We start from the raw sequence: 22128 nt of genomic DNA, 5'->3' as shown, positions 1-22128 counted from the left end.
AGCACTACTAATCACACCTCATCTATACTCATGCAAATACATGCAAAGATACTCACACACAAACAAATAATGTAATTTAACTATGGTACATTTACAAATAGATTTATTTCCTAAATACCAACTCAGCTAAGATAACAGCTAAGAAAAAATTCTGCTCAAGAATGACCATGATTAGGAAAGAAAATGGTCCCCAGTTACAGCACTCAGTTCTTGTTGTGGAAATGTAATTTAGGCATTCATCTCCAGCAACTGTTGCTCCTTGATCTGTGTGACTGAAATGCTGCCTGCTGCAACAAACGTGGTGCCCTTATGGAAAGATAATTATTAAATAATCTACAAGATAAAGCTACCTTGCTTGGGGTTGCAGTGGATCTGGTGTAAAGGGGGAAATACTGTATGGGCATGATGCCAGCTTATTGCAGTGTTTAAAAAATTATTTGAATAAATAATATATTGAAATTAAATTAACACCTGGATCTACTGTGACCCTGATCACAATTAAAAAGGACATAAAGTAGAAGAAAAAGAAGTTGTTGATGATGAATATAGTGCATATTATTCATATCTTTAGATTGTTTAAAATTAAATGTTAGTTTCTGATAGTTTACACTTTAATTTGCTTTGAGACAATGTCTGTTGTGAAAAGCGCTATAGAAATAAACTTGACTTGAAATAAACTTGACTTAAATAAACTTGACTGAATTTAGATTATATTAAAAATAGATTAATGTTAATTGTTTAGTTAGTAAAAGAAATACTGTATTTGTTAATAAATTTTTAAATCTATTTTTAAGTTTCATTAATACAACTTAATGATACATGGTTGATAAATAGTTCACTCTCATTGTACTACTGTTATCAATAATGTTTAGACTACTAAAACCATGTCACCACCTGTGGTTGCGTTCTTGCCAACAAATGTATATATGAGCTTAGGCTGCCACCTTTTGGAATATAGTAGTAGACTGCATAAAATTATGTACAGTTCCCTCTGAAACTAACAGGTGTTTTTTAACTATGAACATCTACTACTTTTGAAAAGGCATAAGCCAACTTGAAGAACAGCGAGCTGTCTTTGGAAGAAAAAACAGCTATTTTAAAGTTGTGAAAAGAAGTAAACTCAATCTGAGTTATGGCATGTTATGGCACAGAGATAGGGCAAAACCAATAACAGCTTAGAATGTTCTAAAAAAATCTAATAATAAGAAAAAACACGACAGACACCACATGCATCATCACAGATACATTGTGAGGAGATAACTCCCAAAACAAAAGTCAGCAAGTCACACATCACCAGCAACCTCCACGGCGCAGGGTTGAAGGTAACGTTCCAACAATCCAACGTTCAAAGAAGGCATGGAGCAAAAATAGAGACGCAAACCACTCATCAGCTGTGAGGTTTGGAAGTCCAGATTGAAAAACAGTGATCAGCCACAAAATGTAACTGAATTTACAAGTTATTTCACCTAACTTCCCCCCCCTGCCGATTCCCTCCAGCCAACACTCCATCCAATACACACTGCCCCTTACAGAAGCCCAGGTAAGAATGGAGCTGAGGAAGATCAAAGCGAGGAAGGCTATGGGCCCAGACGGCATCAGTTCCAGGCTACTAATGACCTGTGCAGACCAGCTGTGTGGCATATTGCTGTACATGTTTGACCTGAGCCTGAAGCTGGGAAAGGTGCCACAGCTATGGAAAACATCCTGCGTGGTGCCTGTTCCAAAGATGTCGCGCCCAAAAGACTTTGGGGACTACCGACCAGTAGCACTGACCTCCCATCTGATGAAGACATTGGAGAGGCTGGTGCTCACTCATCTCCGACCTCTGGTGAGCCCATCAATGGATCCACTTCAGTTTGCCTACCAACCTGGCATTGGAGTGGAAGACGCAGTCATCTTTCTCCTAAATCGGGCTACTTCACACCTGGAAAAGGCTGGGAGCACTGTGAGAGTCATGTTTTTTTTACTTCTCTAGTACTTTTAACACCATCCAACCTGTGCTCCTGAGGGATAAGATGGTGTACATGGGAGTGGACCATCATCTGTCAGCCTGGATACTGGACTACCTCACAGACCGACCACAGTATGTGAGGACTCGTGTCTGTGAGTCTGACATTATTGTCTGCAACACTGGAGCCCCGCAGGGAACGGTTCTTGCCCCGTTTCTCTTCACCATCTACACTGCAGACTTCATGTTTAGCTCAGCAACCTGTCACCTACAGACACAAACACACTTCATCACTTCCATTGGTAAACATTCAGGGAAAGGACATTGTGAGAGTGGACTCTCACAAATACCTGGGTGTTCACCTAAACAACAAACTGGACTGGACTGACAACACTGAGGCAATCTATAAGAAAGGGCAGAGCAGACTCTTTCTGCTGAGGAGACTAAGGTCTTTTGGAGTGCAGGGAGAGCTACTGAAGACCTTTTTTGACTCGGTTGTGGCATCAGCCATATTCTATGGAGTGGTCTGCTGGGGTAGCAGCATCTCTACTGCAGACAGGAAAAGACTGGACAAGCTGATCAGGAAGGCCAGCTCAGTCCTGGGGATTCCCCTGGACACTGTACAGAAGGTGGGAGAAAGGAGGATGGTGGCAAAACTATCATCATTACTGTAGAATGCCTCCCACCCCCTGTATGAAACTGTTACCTCGTTGAGCAGCTCCTTCAGTGACAGACTGTTACATCCTAAGTGTCTGAAGGAGCGATAAAGAAAGGTCTTTTCCCCCTGCTGCTATTAGACTGTACAATAAAAGCTGCTCCCAGTGAACCATTAACCAAAATACACACTGCTATTACTGTTCAATGGTGTAATAGTTACCGTTTTTTTACTGTTTTTTACTGTTTTACTATTTAATAATACTACCTGTGTGCAATATTACCTGCAATAAGTGCAATATTACCTGCAATATGTGCAATATCACCTGAAATACGTGCAATATTACCTGCAATACGTGCAATACCACCTGTGTTCAATACAACCTGCAATACGTACTTTCCCTCATCTGTATTTATACATTGTGTCGTGTATATAGTTGTATATTATAGTATGTCTTATTCGTCTGTTCTTTTATATATTTGCATTTATTTTTATTATTTTTTTCATGCTGCTGTAACAAAGAAATTTCCCCACTGTGGGACGAATAAAGGTTTATCTTATCTTATCTTATCTTATCTTATCTTATCTTATCTTAATTTAGGTTTAAATTGAGTGGTCTTATGCAGAGGGGTCAATGTTTTATGCTATTTAACCAATCTAAACTGTTAAATTATTAATATATACAATACAGTCTTCTACTTCTTCTTCTTTCGGCTTCTCCCGTTAGGGGTCGCCACAGCGGTCTCCAAACCAGGAACTCCTCCAACTTCATCACCTCTTCTCCCTGCAACTTTCGCTTTCTCTTTGTGTGTCAGTGAGATAGATAGAGAGAGAGAGAGAGAGAGAGAGAGAGAGAGAATTTCTCACTTGTCGGAGACGCATTCTTCCGTATTTGTTCTCCAGTGTAGAGGTAGGATAGAACTATAATTTTTGGTACTAGTTCATATATTAAAACGTATTTTTAAGTCTATTTGTTATTGGTTTGAGTAATGCGACACTCTATTTAAATAAAACTAACAATTATTTTAACGCAGAACAAACGCAGTAACCAATAACACGCAATGCAACTCGAACAATTTAAAAGCTCAAAACACAAAACAGGATACAGGAGACAAACGGGAAATCTGTGTGACAGAAAGAAAATGAAAGAAAATAATCGGTTATTGGTATTTTCAGTTTCATTAGTAGAGGCAAAACGGCCAAGCCAATGATCACACACACACACACACACACACACACACACACACACACACACACACACACACACACTATATTGCCAAAAGTATTCTGTCACCTGACCATTCCCTGCTATATGTGGTTCATTTCCAATCGGTTACCACAAAGCTGAAGGCACTCAATTGTACAGGACGTCTTTGTGGTATAATAACATTACATTTACATTTGCGGCATTTAGCAGACGCCCTTATCCAGATCGACGTACAAAAGTGCTTTGAGTCTTGCATAGAGAAAGCATACATTATGCATTCACTTGAACTTTGAAACCCAAACCTGTTCCAGCATGGCACTGCCCCTGGGCACAAAGTGCGCTTCATGAAAATATGGTTTACAGGCTTTGGAGAGGAAGACCTTGAGTGGTCTGCTATACAGCTCTGATTTAATCTCTACTGAACACCTTTGCGATTAACTGGAATGCTGACTGCGCCCCAGGCGTCTTCACCTACGTCAGCACCTGCCTTTCATAATAGCTTGTGGCTGATGAACACAAATATCCATTAGCACACTTCAAGATCTAGTGAAACAACTTCCCAGAAGAGTGAAGGGAAGCAAAATTGGACTAAAAGTGGAATGCATATATATATATATATATATATATATATATATATATATATATATATATATATATATATATATATATATATATATATATATATATATATATATATATATATATATATATATATATATATATATATATATATATATATATATATATATAAGAATGTATAATAAACTGGGACCATTCTGTTGTTTACATTTATTTACCTTTTTATTTGGCAGGTTTTATCCACTCAGCATTATCATGGCATCCCAGGGTACAATAAGTGAAGTGGAGATCAATGAGATGAACAGCTTAATGCACTCCCGTGGGGTCACGGATGTTGTGGCACAGGTTGAAGGCATGATTTTAGAGATGAAATCTGTTACTCTAAACATTGCAGTTACAGGAGAGTCCGGTGCAGGCAAGTCCTCTTTTATCAATGCTTTCCGTGGGGTTTCTGATGATGACCCTGAAGCAGCAGAGACAGGTGTAACAGAAACCACTCAGAATGCTTTACCATACTCACATCCCACTGCTAGTAATGTCTTGCTGTGGGACCTACCAGGGATTGGGACCCCCTCTTTTCAGCCTGGAACCTATCTGGAGGATGTTGATCTGCTAAAATATGACTTCTTCATCATTGTCACATCTGATAGATTTCAAGAATGTCATTCTTCACTGGCTAAATATATTATGAAAGCTCAAAAGAAGTTTTATTTAATCAGGAACAAAGTGGATCGAGATTTGAAGGCAAATGCTAGACGCAGGAGTCAGAGAGGTTTGTCTGATGATGACGTCTTGAACCTACTCCGTGTAGACTGTGAAAAGAATCTAAGAAATGGTCAAATAGAACAACCACAGGTTTTTCTGCTCTCCTGCTTTCGTCCACAGTGCTATGACTTCCCTGCACTCCAGATGACTTTGCTAGAGCAACTGGAGGGACATAAGAGACATGCTCTGCTCTTGTCACTACCCAACCTTAGTGCATCGATTATACAAAGCAAACAGGAAGCACTTGCTCAAGATGTTTGGAAGAAAGCAATTGTGGTGTGCTTGAGCACTGTCACAGGGGGAGCTTCAACCAATTCTATTGTTCCCAAACTGATGGAGACTTTAAAATATTATCAGCAAGCATTCTGTCTAGATGCAAATTCTCTTCATCGATTAGCGAATATAACAGGCATATCATTTGAGGTACAGTACTTTGAATTATATTTTTATTTATTTCGATTTTAGTTCTTAAAAGATAATTAGTGCAAGCAACAAAATGCAGTGGGTTACTGTATGAGAAAGAAGTGGTTTGGGGTATTGGCTACTGCATCACATTTAGAGGAAAATCTGCCAGATTTTTACAAGGTTCCACAGTTAGTTTTTATTTTAGTTGCATCTCAATTGTAAGTTGTTCTAGATGAATAAGCAAGCTAAATAAACCCAAATAACAGGTGTTACTTTGAATATCTATTTACATGTCTATATTTCACCAGTAATTTAAATTTCTTACAATTTCCCACACTATGTCTTTCTACAGAAGCTTCAGAGTGAGATAACCTCCACAGTTGGCAGAGAGCTGTCAGCAAATGCAGTGCAAGACTTGCTACATCAGGTAGCCTCAGGACATCAATTCTTGGCTAAAGAGCTGGAGAGCAGGGTCCCAATTCTTGGCTATGTTATTGCGGGTGGTATTTCATTTGTAGCCTCTTACTTCCTGCTCAAATCTGCACTGAATGATCTGAGTGAAGATGGACAAAGAGTGATACAAAAATCCCTTTGTGGTTCACCTAAATAACATGGAATATTTTATATAAGAACATAATTTTTGTTCTAAATGAGTCCATTAAAGTTTCTTGTTTCTACACTTTAAGGAAATAAAAGCTATTTTAGCTCTTAATAAAATGCAAAAACTGTACTGTCCATTCTTAAAATAAAACTACTACACTGCATCTTCACTGTTGCACCAACCTCAACTTTTCTATGAACACTTTTCACTAGATTTTGCAGCATTGCTTTGAAGATTTTTTGTCTATTAAGCCACAGATCACTGCTGAGGTTGAGCACTGAGGTTTTATAAGGAGGTCTGGGACACATTACAATTTCTTCAAAAGAATTTTAGTGTGGTTGAGGTCAGGGCTCTGTGTGGCGCACATTGTGAGATTTAATCCTATACCAAAATTCTAAGCAGATAAATATCTTAAACAGGATTGTTTTGGAAATTATGATTTGTTCATCAACATAGCATCAGATCATTTCAAAGAATCTGGCAATAGAAATCATACACACAAAAAATATATATTTTGCTTGCCTAATGATTGACCACAATCATTGTGTTTTGTTTTTAGATATATTTAGCCAATTCTAGCACTTCCAATTTTTAATATTTCCATTTGCATCTGGTAGTAAACCAAAGTATGCATTTTAATTGTAGATTGTGACAGACACAGACACACCTATGCCCTGGCGGGTGTTTGTGATTTGGCCAGTTGTAAATGTTTTTTTTTTTTCTTTACCTGGAAAAGATGTCCTGTCATCTACCACAGTTGTTTTCACTGGTCTTCTCACACATCTTTTAAAATAGGAATGCTTGCTTTCAAATCTCATTGTTCACAATCTTATTAGTGGGCCAAACTTGTGTATCGAAGCAGGATACTTGACAATGCAATGGTGTTTTGGTTTGAGTTTACAAACAGAAAGCATCTCCTTTCTTGTCTCTAAAAACACCTGTCATGAAAATCTCTCTACTCTCTCTGTCAAATAATAATAAGGAGTCAGGATAACAACAAAATCGTCTCGTGTACAGTAGCATTTGAAAACGCTGTCAGGAGAGAGAGCCCTCATTGTGTGCTCTCTCTAAGGATTATATATCCTGTCTTGTCTAGCAGCCGTTAGTTTGAGCAAGTTTTCAGTTCCTTAAGGTGTTCCCTAAAAATCATGTTCCATCTGGCAGTGTGGTTTCCTGTACGTGCATGTAGGTGTGTTGCGCTCTAATCTGTCCTTATTGAAATTGAGTTGTACGTGTATACAAGCACGTTTCGAAGGTCTTAAAATTTTCCATTACATATCTCTTCTTTTTGTCCTTTTGGAGAAAAATTTAAGAAAGTTCATCTATAACTACACAGACCATAAAAAGTGTTGATAACATAGTTAGATAGATTACAATTTACACAAAATCTCATTGCATTTAATCAATGATTATAGGAAAGCTACAACTCATATCAGACCTTCCGTTTGTGTTACTTCTGCTGATTTTAAACACTGTCTTTGTTAAGTTGGGTTGTCTCCAAGCTTAAACAAAGAATAACAAACAGCTGTTTTTGTAGGAAATAGAATTCCCTGACACATATGCGAGTGAAGTCTAAATCTAAAATCCGCAAGCTAAAATCTCCATCGTCCTCTGTGGGAAGAAGAGAAGCTGGGTTAAGGACAGTGCATCTTTTCACAGTTATATTTCGCATTTTGAGGAGAATAGTGTGATATTGATACTGTCATGTGTGCTGTTTTTTGTTCTAGGAGAAGCTGTGAAACTGCATGTGGGACCAAAAGGGTTAAGATACTATATCCCACTATGTCTCTTGAGGCATTCACAGCCTTCTCAGCAGTTTCCACAGCCCTGAAGCACATTGGAAGTGCTGCTGCCACTGGATCAAGTTTGGTTAAAAATGATGCTACTGGTCTTATTTTTGCCACCATGATCTTGCAGCAGAACAGATATCATGCATCCGTGTTTTTCATCTACTGTTTGTATGAATTGTTTATTAGGATCTGGAATGCCCAATGTAGGTGTGTTTTAAAGAGCCCTTTTTAACTTTTTAAAGGCCCCTTCTGCCTCAGGGGTCCAACTTTGTGCACTGTAGGCCTGTAGATCTTTCCAGTGAGCTATTGTTTTGGTGGATATTGCAATCTGCAAGGCCTAAAGTCTGATTTAGGTATAACATGCATAGGTTGGCACAGACCTACATCTTGTTTGCTATTGGCCCAGAGGATGTTAGGCACCTCCTGGAGCTCTTCCTCACTTTGGCCATGCCCAATTCATAAAATACTTCCGTGAATGTTACCTTCAAACACTGGGTGGAGTTAGTTAACATTGTTATCTATGAGCAACAGCACATTTGCCATTGCATATCAGCCCTTCTCAAGTAAACAGGTATATGAGATATTTATTCTCCTGTGTAAAGGTAGGATACATTTTTTTTTTTTCGAATTAAACACAAGTTTTAAATATAAGATATTCTCTTGTGTTTTGCTCTGCTGTTTCTAGCTCAACAATAATTGGAAAAGGTAAGTACACCGTCTTTGAATTCTATAGTGTTATGTATCAGCATTTTATCTTCTCCTTTAAGGTCTTAAAATGAGGTAAATACAACCTCAGATAAACAATACATACATGACATATATGATATATTACATTGTGCTATTTTTTATTTTGACAAAAATAAAACCAAAATGGAAAAGCCATGTGTGAAAAAACTAAATACAATCTTACAGCTGCCAAAGTATGCAAGAGTCAAATATAAGGCCATTTGTCCTACAGCTAAAGCTTGGGGAAGTTGGGTAATACAACAGGACAGTGAGCCTAAAATGTACAAATGTACATTTATGTAGTAGTATGCAGTATAGATGAGAAAGAACAGAATCAAGGTGGTCCAGTCAAAGTCTAAACCTCAATTAACCTCAAAAACACAATTACAATTGCTGTAGTAGGAACTAAAAAGAGCTATGCATAAACAAATGCTCACAACCCTAAAAGAACTGTAGCAACGTTGTAGAGAACAGCAAGTAAAAATTTCTCCACAGTGATGTAAGAGTCATACAGAAAATGATTCTGTTACTGCTGCTAAAGGTAGTTCTACAAGTTATTAATTAACAAAGTATACTTAGTTTCGCACACATGGCTTTCCGGTTTTGGTTTAATTTTTGTAAAATAAATTATGACAGTGTAATATGTCATGTGTTGTCCATCTGAGGTTGTTTTTAATTCATTCTAAGGCCTGCATAGGACCAGATGATTTTATTTTTATTTTTTATTATATTTCTATGTCCCGATAAATAAATGCATAGAATTTGCAGTGGGTGTTTTTTTTAACATTCTTCATATTCACTTTGGTTTTCACATAGCTTTATATGCTGTCTAGAGACTGGCAGATCAGTCCTGAAGTATCAAAACTTTAGATACTGCTGTTGTACCGAGAGCATCAGTTCTCACATAAATATCAATCCTACCTAGATTTTTTTTCCTACCTAATTTTTTAAATAAATGAGTTTAATATTTCCTTTACTTAACAAAAATAGTTTCTTCTTTTGCTGTGTATTTTTTTCCCCCCATTGTACAGACAAGTCAGCATTTTGTCATATTTGCTCATTTATATATATTGGGATTACTGTGTCATACATCTGTAATTCCTGAGAAATTGTTTTCAGAACAGGTCACAACAATTAAAAGGGGAAGGAATGTAGAGACATCACGTGACAGTTTGAATATGCTTTGTGTGACATATATTGTTAAATGTTTGTTTGCTTAATAAGGTTTTTAAATACACTGCCCATCCCAAAAAAGTCACCACCTCAATTTAACTAAACAAATAAGTAAGAAAACAACAGTAGAACTATTGGCCATATGTAATAGTAAAAGTAAAAGCAATTCCACACAGATAATGAGAAGAGAACTCAAGGGATTGGGACAAAACAGCTGTGTAGCCTTAAGAAAACCACTTATCAGTTAGGCCAAACAGAAAAAAAGGCTTTAATTTGCTAGGAAGATAAAGATTGGACTCTGGAGTAATGGAAGAAGGTCATGTGGTCTGATGAGTCCAGATTTACCCTGTTCCAGAGTGATGAGCGCATCAGGGTAAGAAGAGAGGCAGATAAAACTGATGTATCCATCATGCCTAGTGCCTACCTTACAAGCCTGTGGGGGAAGTGCTATGATCTGGGGTTGCTGCAGCTGGTCAGTTTTCGGTTCAGCAACGTTATATGCCCAAAGAATGAGGTCAGCTGACTACCTGAATATACTGAATGACCAGGTTGTTTCATCAATGATTTTTTCCCTATCGAAACAATGCCACGGTGATTGCACAAAAGGTTAAAGGCGGTCCAACGAAATATTAGTGTTTGACCTTTTTTTGGAGGGGCAGTGTATATTATGTTAATTAAAAGAAAAGCAAAATATATTTGTAGTCTGTTTAATGTTAATAACAATGAGTTTAAAAAATGGCCCGAAAGAAAAAAAAAAGGAAAACTTTGTAACATTGCCCACCCATGATGCTGTCCTTCTATAGTTGGAGCCATCTACCTATTATCATTAAGTGGTTGACAGAAATTCATGAAATTAGAAGACATGAACCCAAACAAACATGGCGAAGCCTTTGGTTTATAAGTAGAACCCTGAAGAGCCTGTGTTAGCCCCATCTTTGCTCATTGTAAGCCCATACAGACATTCAGGCCTATCTGGCTTTTCCTGTGTTCTCCCTCTTGCCTTTATAAGAGGTAAAGATTTGTGTACACCTACATTGTATACTACTACTTTCATCACCTAGGTGCTGGTGAAAGTCTAAACACGCTAGATTAGTGAGCAGGTGTAGTCACACAGTTTATCAGGTTAGCTACCTAAAATAATTCCTAATGTAATTAACTTTTTTTTGGTTATTTTTTTGGCGCTTGTTGAAATCTTTACTTTGAACAATATTTATCAATATGTAAAAAAGACTTACCATTATTGACAGTAGTTTAGAAGTCATTTTAAGTAGCTAGAAAATAACAGGCAAGGACTCATTATAATATAATGAGTTAAAATATAATAACTGCATTTAGAGACTATACGTTAAGAAAAACGTCTATTATGCTATCCATTAATTTGGTCTACTGTCCATTGTGCTGTCTATCTGTTACCTGTCTTGCCTACTGACTGTTATATGTTCATTTGCACATATAGCCTTTGGAGAAATGCAGTTTCATTTCACAAAACATTGCTGAATGAAAATAAAGTTCACTTTGACTTGATTTTGACTGGACTTTTATATTAGGTGTAGGATCAGTCTTAGTAGACCATAAGTAAAAGATTGGGGTACGATGATGGAAAAGGCCTGAGTCTGCACAATTGTTGCTGTTGTACATACATTTTTGCCACCAGCTGCTAAAATACAGAAGTGTATATGCTTACAAGTGCTTTGTTTGTATACAGTTCTCCTTTTTGCACATTGAACTGTAACATAATAATACAGAATATATATACTGGTTGGCGCTACTTTGTGTATTTTGTGTATCTGCCCTGCACTGTTCTGTTTGTATTGTCTGTTTGCACTGTTTGCACTAGGTTGCACACAATGCACTTTATGGACAAATTGTTTTTTAGTCCTTAGCTCTGTGTTATGCTATGTAGCTCTATGTTATCTGATGTAGCTCTAGCGCCAGGTTCCTGGAGAAACGTTGTTTCATTTTCATTTCAGTGTTCAGCTAGATAAGATTGAAATGATAAAAGCTTCTTGACTTTACTTGACTTGAAATGGTCCAGGCTGCTTTATGGTCCAAGTGCTTAAAATGTTTGCAGCAAGTGTAGCTGGACAGCTGGACTGAAAATAGATAAATGTAAAACCACATGACTCTTGACTAGCATAAGAGGATGCATATACAAGTATTAAAAACCTTACCAGAGATTATACCATATACCATATACCCTATATCATTAACCTAAATAGCAACACCTGCTTCAATAAGCCTCAAGTATAATGCAATATTGTGCCTTTACAAAAACTATTTTCCAAAGAAGAGTAAAAAAGAAATGTAGTTTAAATAGTATAATTTAGCTTATGCTAGCATTGTTTAGCATTACTGAGTATAAGCTTAGTTAACATTAATATTATTAGCATAATTTATGATGTGATAATTATATTTAGATTTTATATATAGATATTATATTTTATATAATAATCATATAGAAGATTGCATTAGAATTTTCCAAACCAGGCTTGTTAGTAATATGACAAACATTGATGAGACAGAGGGAGTGAGTGATGCTTGTGTTTTATATGGTGACTGTTCAGGGTGGATACATTTATTAGATAACAACATTTTTAATTAGTTTTGTACTAATATTAATTAAGGCTGTCAAAATTGACACATTAATAACGTCTTAACGCAAATTTATTTTAACAGCACAAATTTTTACTTTGATTTTTTCTAACATGCGATTAATGCAGCGTGCATATTTGTTTGACCATTTTAATAAAAATAATAATATAAATTATTGAATATTAAAGAGGCGAAATAAAAAAAATGCAGCGACGTCCTTTTTTTACTCAAATATATATATATATATATATATATATATATATATATATATATATATATATATATATATATATATATATATATATACTTCTTCTCAAAACATCTATATTTGTCTATGCCCGTGTTGACTAGAGAATTAAAAATGTGAAAAGTATTAATTTAAGGTACATTTAGAACCGATAAAAACATGTGATTAATCGTGAGTTAACTGATGAAAATCGTGCGATTAATTCCGATTAAATGTTTTAATCAAATTGACAGCCTTAATATAATGATGTGAGGTCCCGTTACCAGCCTGACACTAAAACAGGTAATATTAATGTCTACTTTTTACTTAAGTACATGTCAGAGTACAAACTTCTTTACTTTAACTTGAACTAACATACATTGACTAACGTTAAAAAAGTATAGTCAGTACTTCAACTTTTACCAGAGTATTTTAAAACATGAGTATCTGTACTTCTAATTAAGTGAAGGATGTATGTACTTTTGCCATCTCTGGGTGCGGTGAAACAAAGACAACAAAAGAGAGACGGTCTTTTTGGTAGTTTATTGATATATGTAACCAAGCAGAACACAGCACAACAAGAAAAGAAGTATGCATGGGGATATTATATTTTATGAAGGAATAAGAATAAAGGGTAAGAACAATAATCACCGATTAAGTTTTAGACATCAACTATATTCAGTTACAAAATACATTACCTTAGGTACATTATCATGGCAGAATTTACACATTGTTAAATAGCAAGGTTGCAAAACCCCTGCTCAGGTGAACAGCACTAGGGCAGATGTAAGAGACGTTTAAAAAGGTGTAGAAAAAAAGTAAATATTCTTGCAACAAAAGGAGCTTCGTAGAAAATGGGAACTAAGAAATAGTGAGAAATGAAGCGGTATAAAAATTATGCAAATTGGGAAAAAGAAAGAAGTAGGCAATTCTCTAAGACTTAAGAGGAAATCATATGAATATGTAAGCAAGTTAAGCGAGACTTAAAAGAAATAAAGAAATAAGAGGGAACGGTTGAGAAGTATGCAAAGAAGCGTAGCTCTTATTTAAATACTGAGGGAATTTTGCACTTGACTGCTGACTTGTGTCATTGCTGTTCGGAAAGTACCTTCTGAGAGCTCTTTGGAACGTGTTGGCTGACTGTTATAAAGGTGAAGTTTGTTTCTTCTCATCCACATTTAAAAGCTTTTTCATTTGGTAACGTTAATTTAAAAATTTTTGTATTTGTGTAAATAGTTTAAATAGTGAAGTTTAGTTAAATAAATAGTGCTTTGCAGAGGTGGCAAAAGTACACACAACCTTCTTTAATTAAAAGTACAGATACTCATGTTTTGAAATACTCGGGTAAAGTTGAAGTACTGATTATACTTTTTTACTCAAGTGAAAGTAAAGAAGTTTTGGCTCTGACATGTACTTGAGTAAAAAGTAGTTATTACTTCTTCCTGTTTTATCTTTCACGTTGGTAACTGGACCTCACATCATATTAATATTAGGGCTGTCAATCAAATGTAATATTTAATCGCAACTTAATCGCACATTTCTATCTGTTCTAAATGTACCATATATTAATACTTCTTGTTTTTAATACTTTAAGCAACATAGACATGGAAAAATATTGATGCGTTATACAAATGTATGTTTATTATAAATGAAACCGAACTCAACATAGAGCATGAAAACAAAAAATTATTGTAAATGTTTTAAAGTAATAATGGGGGATTAAATTACGCAAATCATCAGGAAACCAAACGGAACCTTTGCTATGTTTCCACACGGACAGTTACAGTTTTTACCAATTGCTTACACACGTTTTTAAAACAAAGTCTCCTATTTCCAAAACTCTACACACAATTCTCAAAACTGTACACACAAAATGCAAAATAGCTCACATCTCCTTCAAAATGCAACACTGCATTCAAAATGCCATAAACACATGTCAAAATGAAGCATTTGCATCAAATGGCAAACACTTCTTTCATAACAATAAATTTCTGGATATACCATGTAAACACTGCTGTTCTAAATCTAAAGCTCTTTGGTCTTTCATAGGCCATACAATTTCATACAATTTCATACAATGTTCTACAGTGAAAGTAATCTGCTGAGAGGGGTAACAAGTACACCAGAAACGGCAATGCAATGTAGAAACAGAAAATATGTATTAGGCCAAAAATTACTGTTGTATACATTAGCATACAACAAAACAATAAACATGTAAACCAAAAGCATATTCTTTACAGTAGAATACAGTAAATTGTGTGTGGGCTCCCGGTCCAGGAATTGGCAGGGGGGAGGGGGGGTGCAGTCCCCATTGCTAAGCTTCATCTCTTCTCCGAGCTGGGTCTGGTCACAATTCTTCGTCCACATCACAAGCTACGTTTTCTCTTGCCAAACATCAAGGGAAGTATCTCCTAGCATGGTGTATCCAACCTTGAACAGAGGCAACTAACATTGATCCCACATGCGTCCTCCATTGCCTGGAGAAGTGGCCAGGCTGAGAAGAATTGCTCTATGGGATTTAGAAAAGGTGAATATAGGGGTAGGTACAAAACTACAAATTGTGGATGGGTGGCAAACCAGTTTTGGACCAGAACAGCCCGGTGAAAACTAACATTGTCCCATATAACCACAAACCTAGCAGGTGCCTGATCTGGATCAGGGACAAGCATTGTGTGAATTGCATCCAGAAAAGTGAGTATATGGCCGGTGTTGTATGGACCCAGTGTGGCATTGTGATGGAGGACCCCGTTTTGAGTGATGGCAGCACACATGAATATATTACCCCCACGCTGTCCAGGGACATTGGTAATTGCCCTCTGTCCTATTACATTTCGTCCACAGCGCCTGGTTTTGGTGAGGTTGAAGCCAAGCTGATCCACATAAATAAATTCATGACGAATTACATGGGCATCCATCTCCAATACTCTCTGTAACAGACAAAATGATATACAAATGAGTAAATATGGTATGTCTGAAGTACTGGAAGTAGTGTTGCATACATACCTCTACAAAGTCATGTCGCAGATTCTTGACTCTGTCAGAGTTTCTCTCAAATGGCACCTTGTAAAGTTGTTTCATCATCACTTGTTGCCGTTGGAGGATGCGTTGTATGGTCGACAGGCTTACAGCATTGATGTTGTTAAATATGGTGTCAATACTCAAGATATGCTCTCTTATCTCTCGAATCCTAATTGCATTGTTGGCCAAAACCATATTTATTATTGCAGTCTCTTGTACATCTGTAAACAAGTGTCCTCGTCCTCGATGATGTCTTAGCCTTTACACTCTGTACAGAATTCAAACACAGTATGTGTCCAGCATTGGATCTGTAAGCCATTTACAAAAAAATTTAGTACAGCATGATAACCAAACTCATTCATTCAATGCAGTGTAGTAAATGGATGGCTTAGAGTTACAAATGTTTATGCAATACTATGCAGTCATACGTATTTTACAGTACATTACTATAATGCTAAAATAGTCATTACATAGTTGCATACCTGTTCTGATTTCTGAAGGTTATGGACGCTACTGTAAATCGACTCAAGTTGGGCTGGACTCTCAGTGTAGAGTCCGAAAGGGAAGGAACACATAGGGTTATGCATATACCAACAAACAATAACTCCTGAATTCCTGACACATACAGCTCCTCATATACCTTTTCCTTGGATTTTGCCACATCCCTCTTCACCTGCTGCTGCATCTCCTTGTACTCCTGTCTACTTTTCTCATCACTATGTTGATCCCAATTCTATTTTGCCATCCTCTTTCTCCTTATGCTCTCCTGCACTTTATCATCACCCCTTCAACTTCCAGAGTCACAATCATCGCCCTATCAGAAACTCTCTTCACCTCCACTACACACTTACTGTACCCTTTCTTCAGAATCACCCCTACAACATTTCTTTTTTCATCCACACCATGATAGAACAGTCATGATAAACCCACCTTTAATGTTCCTGGCCTTACTCCCTTTCTACTTGGTCTCCTGAACACACAACATATCTACCTTTATCCTCTCCATCATATCAGCTATCTCTCTCCCTTTACCAGTCATAGTACCAACATTTAAAGTACCAACCCGAACCTCCACTCTCCTACACTTCTCCTTTTCCTGCTGTCTCTGTAGACGTATTCCTCCTCTCCTTCTCCTCCTTCGGCAGTTTAACTGTGAATAAACTGTAAAATATAGCAATAAATATTATTTATTCAAACTTACCTCAGACAATGATGCATTGTGTTGCTGGTAACTTGTCTACCGCCATGTCTTCGCCAAGACAAGAATCAGGACAAAACAAGAAAAATGACCTATATTTGATCACTTATGGAACCAAATAATTTATAAATACATTTAAATTTTTAAATCATAAGATGAAATGTACCTACCTATACAGCTCCAAGCAGATACAAGTTTTCTGGCTTGAAAGGGCCATAATACTGGCAGGAGATCTACTTCCTGAACAGTTAAAATCTTCAGGTGTTGATACTGCAAGTAAATTCAATGTCTCCACAACTGATTGCAGCACTGAAGAAGAAAAGTATTTGAGCACATCATTAATTGCACTAGTTACAATGCTTTGCTCTGCTTCATCCATAACTAAAACAGAAAAAAGCATCAATTTGGTGTCTCTAATATCTTTTTTAAAGGAATCATTCTGCAAAAGTGAATGTAGTTTACTAAAAGTATGCCTGTCTGTATTTTAAAAGCTGGGAGAGGAATTGTCGTATCAAGTCAAGTCGCTTTTCACAACAGACATTGTCTCAAAGCAGCTTTACAGAATTTAACAGTTAAGGTGAATGGTGTGTGTTTATCCCTGATGAACAGCCATGGTGTCTGTGGTGAAGGAAAAACCCCTTTAGATGTTATGAGAAAGAAACCTTGAGAGAAACCAGACTCAAAAGGGGAACCTCATCCTCATTGGGGTGACATCAAGAGTTTGATATTTCAACAATACAGAAGAGTGTGTGTGTGTGTGTGTGTGTGTGTGTGTGTGTGTGTGTGTGTATATGTGTTTATGTGTGTGTTTGTGTGTGTGTATGTGTATGTGTATATTTATATGTGTACATGTGTGTGTGTGTGTTTCTGTGTGTGTGTGTGTGTGTGTGTGTGTGTGTATATATATATATATATATATATATATATATATATATATATATATATATATATATATATATATATATACAGATATATACACACACAAACATTTCTCAAATACAAACCATCAAAATCGTGAGACAAGCCTATTTCACTTTCTTTTGAGCCACCTGTATTTGCATCCAGGTCAGCAGGACATTGCTCAGTTTAGACAGACGTTATCTCTGATGTTGTCGATGTGAATCACTAATGCTGTTAACCGAACATTTAAAATATGACACTTTTGCATTCTCTCACTAGACTAGAAAACTAGCATTGCACGATCTTCCTTGCCTTTTTTTAAATGAGCAACAAGATAGCGCACCTCCCAGCATTGATGATCATGCAGTGAATTACTGCACGTCAAGTCTGTATCAACCACAGTCTGTAACACCATACAGTCAAATTCTTACTCTGTGTATCCTTAGCAGCCTATGTTATAAATTAAAGACATAAGGAAAAAAACCATAAGACAAAAATAACAAATTTACAAAATGTACAAAAGTTTTGATAGTGAGCAGTCCCTGGGGCCATGTTTGAAGGCTGTGATATCTGCTAAGAAGTGAAATTGTATTTGTACTGAATGTTATGTGACCTTACATTATTCTGTAATATACTGAATTTCACATTTTTAGTAATTTAGTGTGTGCATGTGTGAGCAACAATGAGTTAAAAAAATGTTTGTTTGTTTCTATTTAGATGGGTGACTTTTACTTCGTTGAACATGCTGAAATTGAAGACATTAAAATGTCACTAGCCAATGAAGATCTGCCATCAGCTGTTGACAAGATTAAGGATTACTTTGCACAGCTAGACAGTGTGGAACTGAATATAGCTGTAACAGGAGAGACTGGATCTGGAAAGTCCACATTTATTAATGCCTTCAGGGGTTTAGGGGATGAAGATGAAGGGTCTGCAGCAACTGGTGTTGTTGAAACAACTACAAAACCTGCTGCTTACCCTTATCCCAAATTCCCAAATGTCAAATTGTGGGATCTCCCAGGCATTGGAACCCCCAGATTCAAAGCCGATGAATATCTCAAACAGGTTAATTTTAAACAATATGATTTTTTCATCATCATCGCATCAGAGCGTTCAGAGAATGCCATGTGAATCTGGCAGCAGAAATAGATAAAATGAAAAAGAAGTTTTATTTCATTCGTTCAAAAATCGACAGCAACATTGAAGCTGAGAAAAGAAAGAAGACTTTTAATGAACAACAGACACTGGATTTAATTCGAAACGACTGCATTAAAGGTTTACTTTTAAGATTACACATTACATTAACTCATTCATGTCAACTTTTAACTCATTTAATACCATTACATATATTTTTTATAAATACATTAAAATTAGGGAAGTAACATTTAGGTGACAATGATGATATTTGATTATTGACTGTTTTAGATCAGTGTATTAGTAAATGACCATTTTAAAATGCTTTAAATCCCTTTTTATTCTAGGTCTAGAAGAGATTGGTCTACAGTCTCCTAGTGTCTTCCTGATCTCTTGCTTTGAACTGAGTCTCTATGATTTCAACCACCTTGAGAAGACCATAGAGCAGGAACTTCCCCAGTACAAGAGAGATGTACTGATGCTGGCACTTCCAAACATCACTCTAGAGATCAATGAGAGGAAAAAGAAGTCACTGCAGAAAAACATCTGGAAGTTGGCTCTGCTTTCTGCCTCAGTTGCAGCTGTGCCAATACCCATCTTAAATGCAGCTGCATCAATCAGTGTAGATGTGACCATATTGGTGACAGAGCTAAAAAAATATTATAATGCCTTTGGTTTGGACCCAGACTCTTTACAGAAACTGTCTGATAGATCAGGGAAGTCAGTTAATGAGCTAAAATCTGTGTTGAAATGTCCTCTAAATGAAGAAATAACCAAAGATCTGGTTATTAAGTTGCTGCCAAATGCAAGTCTTTTTGCTGTAGAAACAGCAGCAGAATACTGGCTTGGTTTGATTCCTTTTCTGGGATCTCTGGTAGCTGGGTCACTGTCATTTGGTACTATTTTCTACATGCTGATGCGTTGTCTTAATGAACTCGCTAAAGATGCTCGCAATGTGCTCATGGCTGCTTTGCAGTCATCAGTTGATTAATGATTCAATCTATTTAATTAACTAGGCACTGCAGCATCATATTCCCATTCCCGTAATTGAATACAGCTTATTATTTAATTGTTGATGTCTAATCAGATTAAGACATTCTTTTTACATAATAACTTGTGATTTATGTTGTTGATGATACGGTTTTAAGTCTGACTGAAAGAAACCAGAGTAAATAATTATCTTAAAAGAAAGAAAAAACAACAACAATGTCGTATAATTTCAACCACAAGTTTCCCTTTCACTAATAAAAAAACAATAATGTTATATGTTTATACTGTTGTATTTGCTGTGCTATATAGGGCTGTTGTCCTAAATAATGTTGTAGAATACTTTTTTGTGTGGTTTGGATCTACTGTTCTAATGATGTGGGAAAACATTTTCAACAAAAAAAAAAATGAATAAATAAATACAATTCTTCATTATTATAGTGCATGTATTTCCTATTTTAGAACATATGTTTAACAGGGCACATTACTATTTAATGTTGTTAGAAAAATATTGAATTCTGAATGCAAATATTTGGGGAAAATTGTAACTTTGTTTAGAGAGTCACATTGCATCTTTCCTGGACAATGGGCCACTGTTGCTTTATGTGATAAACCACAGCACAACTCTGATGAGAGTTTCAATTCCAATTCCCTGTTCTTAAACTAATGGAGACCATTAATTAGCAAACATTAAATCTAAATGCAGCATATCTTTATCTTTTAGTTAATATAACAGATACATCACTGAGAGGTCACTTAAGTTTTCCAGTTCATCACCTCCCAATACATACTGGTTGTTGGTTTGTCTGCTGAAAACACACCCAAAGTGTATCCCTGCATTGTCTATTGTTCCCTCGAACACTGACCATGAGAAAGAGGTTACTGAAGATGAATGAACGATTAAAAGAGATTAACAAATGTATGAATATCAGTATGATATTAAGTATAGCTTATAAGTAGTATATAACAAGTATTTAATGTGTTCAGCATTCCAGAAAAAATATTAATAGCAATGTTGCAGTTATTTCAGTGTCAATATACATGTATGGACATGTTTACATTTATTTTATGTTCATAGATAAAAAGTAGTTTTTTCGTTGATTTCATGCTGAACAAGGTGACCAGGCTTTTTCCAATAAGCGACATCAAGCTACTGTTATCTGCTCTTGTTGGAACACTTTAGCATTTGCAATATTTCATTATTTAGCTAAATCTTTTGTGCAACATCATTTAAAACTAAGTAAGGTATGTTCAATTGATGTGTGTGTGTGTGTGTGTGTGGAACAGAATGTGTGTGGGTGTGAAATAAGTATGGATAAGAAATAAAGAACCCTTTTTGAGTTTCCCAAAGCCTGTTTTTGTATTCATTTCAGATCCCTACTGTGAAATGTCACAATTTGCATTCAGATTCATTTAGCTAAAATTGTTGAAATCGATAACAAATAGTTTGAATAAATCTTCCAAAATAATTTGAGCATTATGCCAATTAAAATGCATTTGGTTTTGTTTGTAACTAGTGAAAAATGGTGCTGACAAATAATAAAAAAAAACAGGTAAAAATGTAAATTGATGAGAAATATAGTATAATGAATGTTACACAAATAACATTAATTATACACAAATAACACACAAATAACATAGTCCACACAGTGGACTATGTGCTATGCAGGAGATGCAACCTGAAGGAGATTGGAGACTGTAAGGTGTTGGCAGGGGACAGTGTAGCTAGACAGCATCGGATGGTGGTCTGTAGGATGGTTTTGGAGGCAAAGAAGAAGAGGAGGAAAGTAAGGATTGAAAGAAGAATAAGATGGTGGAAACTGAAGGAGGAAGAGTGTAGTGTGAGGTTCAGGGAAGAGGTCAGACAGGGTCTTGGTGGTGGTGAAGAGGTGCCGGATGATTGGGCAACTACTGCAGGAGTGATGAGGGAGGCAGCTAGAAAAGTACTTGGTGTGACATCTGGAAATAGAAAGCAAGACAAGGAGACGTGGTGGTGGAATGAGGAAGTGCAGGAGAGCATTAGGGGAAAGAGGTTGGCAAAACAGAAGTGGGATCGACAGAGTGATGAGAAAAGTAGGCAGGAGTACAAGGAGATGCGGCAGCAGGTAAAAACGGATGTGGCGAAAGCCAAGGAAAAGGCATATGAGGAGCTGTATAAGAGGTTGGACACTAAGGAAGGAGAAAAGGATTTATACCGATTGGCCAGGCAGAGGGACCGAGCTGG

The 22128-nt window shown here is 36.5% G+C and overlaps 2 protein-coding genes and 1 long non-coding RNA gene across 3 annotated transcripts; 2 read left to right on the top strand and 1 right to left on the bottom strand.

The window, feature by feature from the left end:
* The first annotated feature begins 3416 nt into the window (after positions 1-3416).
* Positions 3417-6340, top strand: LOC124402071 (interferon-inducible GTPase 5-like). The gene is made up of 3 exons (XM_046874731.1): positions 3417-3513; positions 4623-5577; positions 5912-6340. The coding sequence occupies exons 2-3, from the start codon at positions 4645-4647 to the stop codon at positions 6167-6169; spliced, it is 1191 nt and encodes a 396-aa protein (XP_046730687.1). The 5' UTR covers positions 3417-3513; positions 4623-4644; the 3' UTR covers positions 6170-6340.
* A 2072-nt stretch (positions 6341-8412) lies between these two features.
* Positions 8413-20339, top strand: LOC124394005 (interferon-inducible GTPase 5-like). Its single transcript, XM_046862101.1, is given in 4 exon segments — positions 8413-8552; positions 18501-18891; positions 18894-19058; positions 19265-20339. Coding segments are annotated over 4 exon segments (1227 nt in total). The 5' UTR covers positions 8413-8525; the 3' UTR covers positions 19909-20339.
* On the bottom strand, positions 15200-17424 carry LOC124394021. Its single transcript, XR_006927421.1, has 3 exons — positions 17054-17424; positions 16887-16934; positions 15200-15953 (listed from the first exon to the last, which is right to left on the bottom strand). It is a non-coding gene; the product is annotated as an uncharacterized LOC124394021 (long non-coding RNA).
* Positions 20340-22128: the final 1789 nt, after the last annotated feature.

This window comes from Silurus meridionalis, chromosome 2 (genome assembly GCF_014805685.1).
Source record: "Silurus meridionalis isolate SWU-2019-XX chromosome 2, ASM1480568v1, whole genome shotgun sequence".
NCBI classification, from domain to species: domain Eukaryota; kingdom Metazoa; phylum Chordata; class Actinopteri; order Siluriformes; family Siluridae; genus Silurus; species Silurus meridionalis.
This window is presented reverse-complemented; position numbering and strand designations above follow the sequence as displayed.